The sequence below is a fragment of the Zea mays genome, chromosome 3 (genome assembly GCF_902167145.1).
Source record: "Zea mays cultivar B73 chromosome 3, Zm-B73-REFERENCE-NAM-5.0, whole genome shotgun sequence".
NCBI lineage: Eukaryota > Viridiplantae > Streptophyta > Magnoliopsida > Poales > Poaceae > Zea > Zea mays.
The window spans coordinates 23,884,848-23,892,132 of record NC_050098.1 but is presented as its reverse complement, the minus strand read 5'-3'; the positions used below and the strand labels follow the sequence as shown (position 1 = coordinate 23,892,132).

The 7,285-nt window shown below is 49.3% G+C and overlaps 1 protein-coding gene and 1 long non-coding RNA gene across 3 annotated transcripts; both read left to right on the top strand.

The window, feature by feature from the left end:
* Nucleotides 1-1,010: 1,010 nt before the first annotated feature.
* On the top strand, nt 1,011-4,644 carry LOC100191927 (uncharacterized). 2 transcript variants are annotated; one of them, XM_008673833.4, is made up of 6 exons: nt 1,011-1,269; nt 1,366-1,602; nt 2,174-2,384; nt 3,450-3,687; nt 3,775-3,925; nt 4,008-4,639. In XM_008673833.4, exons 2-6 carry the CDS (start codon nt 1,378-1,380, stop codon nt 4,413-4,415), a joined length of 1,233 nt encoding a protein of 410 aa, XP_008672055.1. In that variant the 5' UTR covers nt 1,011-1,269; nt 1,366-1,377; the 3' UTR covers nt 4,416-4,639. The 2 variants fall into 2 exon arrangements, with proteins under 2 accessions (XP_008672055.1, NP_001130823.1); NM_001137351.1 differs by having other exon boundaries at nt 1,072-1,273; nt 4,008-4,644.
* A 322-nt stretch (nt 4,645-4,966) lies between these two features.
* LOC109944802 (uncharacterized) lies at nt 4,967-6,216 on the top strand. Its single transcript, XR_002267964.3, has 2 exons — nt 4,967-5,152; nt 5,233-6,216. It is a non-coding gene; the product is annotated as an uncharacterized lncRNA (long non-coding RNA).
* The last annotated feature ends 1,069 nt before the right edge of the window (nt 6,217-7,285 follow it).

The following is a 7,285-nucleotide window of genomic DNA, read 5'->3' as shown; positions in this document are numbered from 1 at the left end:
ACAGTACATGCCATGCAAAGTAGATTGTGGCTGGGTCCCCTGACCGCACTAGCTTGTTTGGTCCTGAGCTGAAAGCAAGGTTAATGGTGGCAAAGCTAGAACAAATTTAAAGAGTACAGCTATGTATATAGTAAAATTTAAAGAGTACAACTATGTGTCATTATTATAAAATCTGATGTGACATCTATTTTAACTTATCTGTCTTTTTAGGGTGTGTTTGTTTCTAAACTAGGGTTTAGATTGTAGTGGAAGTGTAGGAGGATAAAATATCACATTGAACCATAAATAAGTTGAAATAAGCTAGCATTTAAGGATTCAAAATCAAACCGCCAGCTGAAACCAACAATCCAAGACCTGTTCCAGTCCGCAGCCAGAGTTGAGTAATACTGCTTGGTCACCCCTCACCCGGGGCCAAATCTCGCACTCTAAGAATTTAAATAAACTTAAACTTAATTAAATCTAAATAAAAAATACTGCATTTTATAATATCAACTTAGCATATCAATATAAACCTTAAGATTGTTACCTATAGATCTTATCAAACTTAAGATCTATTTAACTCCTCGAAGTACATGATGTGTGCTTCATTTTATTTTCTAAAAGATATATTTTGTACTTAATCTAGTGGTATTTATTATGTATCTAAAAAAACGGTTGTTTTTGAATTATTTAATCAAATCTGTACTTGTTTGACATTTGTGACAATGAAATTTCTCTCTCTCTCTCTTGTTTTTTTGAGAGAGAGAGTGAGGGAGTTCTAGGCGCATGGTGATTGACAAAGGCAAGAGGAAGGAACGGGTCTCCACTGGCAACTGCAGCCAGCTACCACGGCCCGGCGGCAGGTTCGAGCTGCTAGTCTATTCAGTGACCGGGCCACCCGCCGAAACGCGCTTGAAAAAAAATGTGACGACAGCGACGGCCCAGACCTAAACATACGTCCACCGATCACGATCTCCGTTTACTTCTGCAATACTAGTAAATTCCAAATTTCCGGTCCCGCAGGCCACCAGCACAAACCACGTAACTAACTCCTCGATTTGGCTGCGCTGCTTGGCCGCGACAAAACCCGCACGGGCACACCACCGCACATGTGTTGTGTGTTTTGCGCAAGACCGCCGGACCAGAGACCGTCCGCCCCGCCCGCCGGTCACGCACGCCGTCTCGCGCCACCCAGCCGTCCGTCGGCTGGTCCGCTGACTCTTCGCCCCCCGCGTGTCCTGTCTGTGGTGGCGCGGCGCGGGACGGAAGCACGCAGCAGCAGCAGGTCAGGTAGGTGTGTGTTGTGTACATGTGTTCGGCTGCCCCCGCCTTCTGCTTGTTTGCTTCTCCGCCCTCCGGCTGGCTTCACGCGGCTCTGCTTGTTAGGTGGTGGTGGGGATGCCGGCCGCGGCGCGGTCGTGGACGTGGACCTGCGGGTGCTGCGCGGGCAGGAGGCGGACCAGCGGCGGCGCTGCGGGCGACACGGCCGGCGCGTCGGGGCGCGCCGCCGAGGAGGGGGACGAGTGGAGCCTCTTCATCGACCTGCCCGTCCTCGAGGCCGCCACCGGCGGCTTCTCCGACGACAACCTCCTCGGCCGCGGCGGCTTCGGCCCCGTCTACAAGGCAACCTCACTTCGGCCTTCACACGTCCCTTGTGCCTTTCACAGGATTTATTTGCTTATTTATTTCTCGCTAGATTATTTATTGCTTCAGAAGACTATATACTATCGTACTTATGTACCTTCTCCTAAAGCCCAGTTGGCTGGCCGGCCAATCTGTTTTATCCTGTGTACCTTGGTCATCTACTATATAATAACTGATTAATTAAAAGAATTGCTCCGGAATTTGTTTTTCTTTACTCTCTGCTTCTGTCCGACGCTATTATTACCTGTTTGGGCAGACAACTGCATTTCAGATCAAATTCGGCGCATATCTCCGGCCCACTATAACACCTGTTAACGCTGTCTCCGACTTCGACATACAGTCTAAATCATCTACTGTATTTTATATGATCTGCCGCGGATAAAACACTATGTCTCGAACTCTCGATATGAAAGTGTTATTTTGCATTCAGCATTGAAGTTTCTTTAGATAAACATACTGATACTGTATCTTTCTTTCCAGGGAAAGAACATAACTCCTTTCCAACGATAAAACTCACGGGGGGAAACTCCCTGCGCTCTATCCTTTGCAGGGGGTGATGGAGAATGGGCAGCAGATCGCTGTGAAGAGGCTGTCTCTGGGGTCACGGCAAGGCGTGCGCGAGTTCCTGAACGAGGTCCGGCTCCTGCTCAAGGTGCAGCACCGGAACCTGGTGTCCCTGCTTGGCTGCTGTGCTTCCTCCGGCCACAAGATGCTCGTCTATCCCTACTTCCCCAATAGCAGCCTCGACCACACTCTCTTCGGTGAGAGCCTTTTCTTTGGTTTGTTCTGAATTGGTTGCATCATGCTATTGTTGATTATGTGTGGATAATAAGCATTTTAATCTTAGTCTGATTGTTTTCTCACTGCACGTTCATGAAACCCTCATCTTAGTTACTGAACCAGTTCAGTTCAGTTAAATATGGATTCAAACAATAGTTGTTGGCTCCAAAACCACATTCACTCCTACCCACGGTTTGCAATCTCGGCTGGTAAGTACCGGTAAAATTTACCGTTACTGATACTTACCGAGAAATTATATTTTTCGGTTTAGAATTTGAAAACATAAAAGTAAAAAAATGGTCAATAAAACGGTTTTTGAAATTTGTAAACGAAAAGGTAATCCCTGCTCATACCTAGCCAATAGGACACATGTCTTTGAGCTTTATACTCTATACTCAAACATTCAAGCATAAATGGAAACCCTAACGACATAGACACTTTGCTAGTTTTTTTTTTCTTTCTAAAAAAACGTTTAGGCTGGTACGTGACAGGCAGGAGGTTTCATACTTTCGTGGCAAGTCAAATACAATCGAGGTTATATTCAGTGTTGCTAATCCAGTGGTGTGGTCAGTCTGTATTCTGTAAGAAGTCTTTCAAGTGACTCAGCTATGGACTTTCTATAGCAGCTGTTTCCAGTTACTAGTAATCTGTTGACATTAACCATATGAAAGCTACTTGGTTTATTTCTTAACCTCAAAGGCTCAACACATCACATCAGTTTTGACCTAAATGTTCATTTCATTGACCATTCCTTTGGTTAGGACTTCTTGTCACCAGAAGCATTTATGTGAACAGATCAAACAAAACTGAGCTTTATGAAAGATATACATACATATAGAAAGGAGAAATGGTAATACTCCTAGACAAGTGCACTATGTGCCGATTGTCACCTACCTTTTTTTTCCCTCAACGGTAAAACTGAATTTCATTATTTGCGCACTGAAAATCTGAAATTACATGGGCATTATGTAGATTTGGATAAGACTGAAAATCAGTTCTTTCTCTAACATGGACATTATTATGTTCCGATCCTTGGACGACTCTAGACAGGAATAAGTGTGCGGCGCTAGATTGGCCAAAACGGTACCATATAATCGTGGGACTGGCAAGAGGGCTCCTCTACCTGCACGAAGAGTCTCCGGTAAAGATCATCCACCGAGACATCAAGGCGAGCAACGTGCTCCTGGACGACCAGCTGAACCCGAAGATCTCGGACTTCGGCATGGCGAGGCTCTTCCTGGAGGACGCCACGCACGTGAACACGTTCAGGATCTCCGGCACATAGTGAGTTGGGACGGGTTCCCTTGTCTTGCTTTGTATCATATCGGCACAGCCTATGCCCGTGCAGGTGCCGTACGTGACTAGTCGCAGTGGTTACATGGCTCCAGAGTACGCGATGAACGGCTACCTGTCCGCCAAGACCGACGTCTTCAGCTTCGGGATCCTGGTGCTGGAGATCGTGAGCGGGCGGAAGAACATCGTCCGGCATCTGGACGACGAGAAGGTCGACCTGTTGAGCTATGTGAGCGCTCCTCGACCGGATCTCCTCGTCAGAAAGAGAAGCTATTGCAGAATCTACTGAACCTCTTTTTTTTTAATTTCAGACATGGAAGCTATTCGGAGAAGGACGGTCCCTGGAGATCGTGGACCCGTCGCTGTCCAGCCCCGACAGCGATCAGGCGCTGCTGTGCATCCAGCTCGGCCTGCTGTGCTGCCAGGCCGCGGTGTCGGACCGGCCCGACATGCACAGCGTGCACCTGATGCTGTCGAGCGACTCGTTCACGCTGCCCAGGCCCGGGAAGCCGGCCGTACACGGCAGGACCGGCCGGTGGACGGCAGCGACGACGACGGCCTCAGGGTCCGCGTCGGCGTCGAGCGCCACCAACACCACCAGCACGTTCGGGTTCGGCACCGACACGAACACGACCAGGGCCTCTGCGCTGCTGGCCAGTGTCGCCGAGGACGAGTCCCGGAACTCCATCTCCATATCCTTCACCACTGATGGCCGGTAGGCGCAGTGCAGAGTGTATAAGGGAACGATACATGAGTGAGTGAACCAGAGTGATTTGTGAGGAGGGTATTGTTTGGTACTCCTAGCTAGCTAGGTAGATTAGGTTGATTTTGTAGAATCCCAGCCATATGGCGTACAGTTGGGTTGGGCCGTTGGGGCTTGGTAGAATGCTGAACTGTTGATCACTCTGTTTTACTAGTAACAGCGAAACCTATGGTTTGTCAACCGCGAAAAGCGAAACCTATAACTATAGTGGCGCATCTCGACGAAACAAAGAGACGGTGGCCCATTGCTAGTGGGGATGGGTGCGTCACTGTCTGTCCCACGAGAATCTCTGTGGCCTACTGGCCTGTTTCTCTATCTGGGCCTAAAGTTTGCCTGTACGGGTCTACGCCAACTTCCACGCGTTCGTGGTAAGCCCATTCGGCCATTCCTAGCAGAGAAAGCTCCTGAAGACATTTCAGAACGTATGCTTGCGAGTGCAGTTAAGCGTGTCCTTTCATCTGACTTCAGAGCCATGAAATCTCTGCTTGCAAGTCCAGTTTACTTGGCGAGCAGGCAACAGCACCTTTGCGTGCTATTATCTCAGAGATCATTCTCGCGCTTAGTTTGCGCCAGCTGCTCTCCCTAGCTAACGCTAGAGACATCGCACGCGATGGATTGTCTTGTGAAGTTGTGAAGCTTTATGATCCAAGCCCCATCCGCATCCGCATCCGCATCCGCATCGTCTTGCAGTTGGTCAGTATACAATCGCTGTCAACATGTCAACTGGTACCAATTGGTTTTCGTAGTCTCCTGAGTCATGACCTTGCACGCAGATCAATGGCACTCTGAAAGCGTTTGGTTGCGTGATTGTCCTGGGCATCTTCCATCTCTTAGACCACAGAGAGACCTTGCTCGTAAACTCTAGCCACTACGTACACATAAACATGAAGGTTATACCTTCTATGTTTATGTTGGTAGAGGACACTATTAGGGTGGTAACGATCAGCATCGAAGACAACTATAATGACAATGTGAAAGGGAGCTGCAACCAAAAAATAGTTGCACTCCTTATCAGATTCAGGGTGCGGGAGGTAAGTCCGACTTGGTCGTTTGACTGAGCCAAATAAGATCAACCTAATATTCTCTGTCTTGATCTCATACTTACTCATTTATACTTAAAACTTAATTTCTTGGTCGCTTAATTTCATAACTTACACTACGTATAAAAATCAAAAAAATTCGATCGAGGGTGAAAACCGTAATTCATTATTCTCTCCTCCTCGCGTAGCGCTCTCTCTCTCTCTCTTCCGCCTTCTTCCCCCCATCTCTAGTAAGCGAGCGAGTATGGTGGAGTACTGGCCCTGTCCATGAGGCCCCTCGCCACTGTTACCATCGAGCGGTCACTCGGTGGTGCCCTAAGGCCCATGTGCATCATCGTGCACAAGACCGTTGGTCGTGCTACGCTCTTCCATGGCTTGTCGACGGCTAGATAAAGACACTCCTCCTTTCCCTTATTTATGTGCTCGGGTTTCAGAGTTAGGGTTAGAGTTTTGGGGATTCAGAGAAATACAGTTAATGTTAGGCAATAGAATATGTCATCTGTGGATATCCTAGCTGCTATAGATAGCAGATGTAAATCAGGGATAGAATCCTAGCTGCTATAGATAGCAGATGTAAATCAGGGATTAGTTGCTAGATATAGCAGATGTAAATCAGGGATAAATCAGGGGAATTATCCCTGCCTTGTAAAGCAGGCCAGCCAGCTCTATATAATAGAAGGTGCCCCCTCTCATTGAGGTGTGGCCAATTGCCCTCAATCCTGTTTCTCTACATGGTATCAGAGACCCAGGCATCGATCTAATTTCCCAACCCCCCCCCCCTCACCTTCTCTCCTCCAGCCGCGCCGCCTTAACCAGACCGCGCCGTCTGCCCTCTCCTTCCCCTTCCCTGCGCCATGAGCACCATCTCCGATGCTGCCGATTCTGCTCCTGTCCTCTGCCCCTTTGCCACCATCAACATCAAGCTCCACGTCCCCATGACCCTGGAGTTGAAACCTGAAAGGGAATTAGGCTTACACCTAGTTCCTATATAATTTTGGTGGTTGAATTGCCCAACACAAATCTTTGGACTAACTAGTTTGCCCAAGTGTGTAGATTATACAGGTGTAAAAGGTTCACCCTCAGCCAATAAAAAGACCAAGTGTTAGATTCAACAAAGGAGCAATGAGGCAACCGAGGGCACCTCTGGCTGGAGGCACCGGACTGTCCGGTGTGCACCGGACAGTGTCCGGTGCGCCCAGAGGACACCAACTCAAACTCCTCGCCCTCGGGATTTCTCGGAAGCCGGCGCGCTATAATTCACCGGACTGTCCGGTGTGCACCGGACATGTCCGGTGCTCCAAGGAAGCGCGGTCTCCGGAACTCGTCAGCCTCGGGTTCGCGCGGCAGCCGCCCCGCTAAAATTCACCGGACTGTCCGGTGTGCACCGGACTGTCCGGTGTGCCAGCGGAGCAACGGCTCCCTGCGGCGCCAACGGCTCCCTGCGGTGCATTTAATGCGCGCGCAGCGCGCGCAGACGTCAGGCACGCCCATACCGGTGCACCGGACATCAAACAGTACATGTCCGGTGTGCATCGGACACCCAGGCGGGCCCACAAGTCAGAAGCTCCAACGGCTAGAATCCAACGGCAGTGATGACGTGGCAGGGGGCACCGGACTGTCCGGTGTGCACCGGACTGTCCGGTGCGCCATCGAACAGACAGGTTCCCAACGGCCACATTTGGTGGTTGGGGCTATAAATACCCCAACCACCCCACCATTCATTGCATCCAAGTTTTCTACTTCTCAACCACTTACAAGAGCTAGGCATTCAATTCTAGACACATTC

What these genes read in the sequence shown, in the direction of transcription:
- LOC100191927 (NM_001137351.1), top strand. Translation starts at nt 1,378, where the DNA reads ATGCCGGCCGCGGCGCGGTCGTGGACGTGGACCTGCGGGTGCTGCGCG. An exon ending in CCTCGACCACACTCTCTTCG is followed by an intron (nt 2,385 to 3,449) that starts GTGAGAGCCTTT and finishes GGACGACTCTAG; the next exon opens with ACAGGAATAAGTGTGCGGCG. An exon ending in AGGTCGACCTGTTGAGCTAT is followed by an intron (nt 3,926 to 4,007) that starts GTGAGCGCTCCT and finishes TTTTAATTTCAG; the next exon opens with ACATGGAAGCTATTCGGAGA.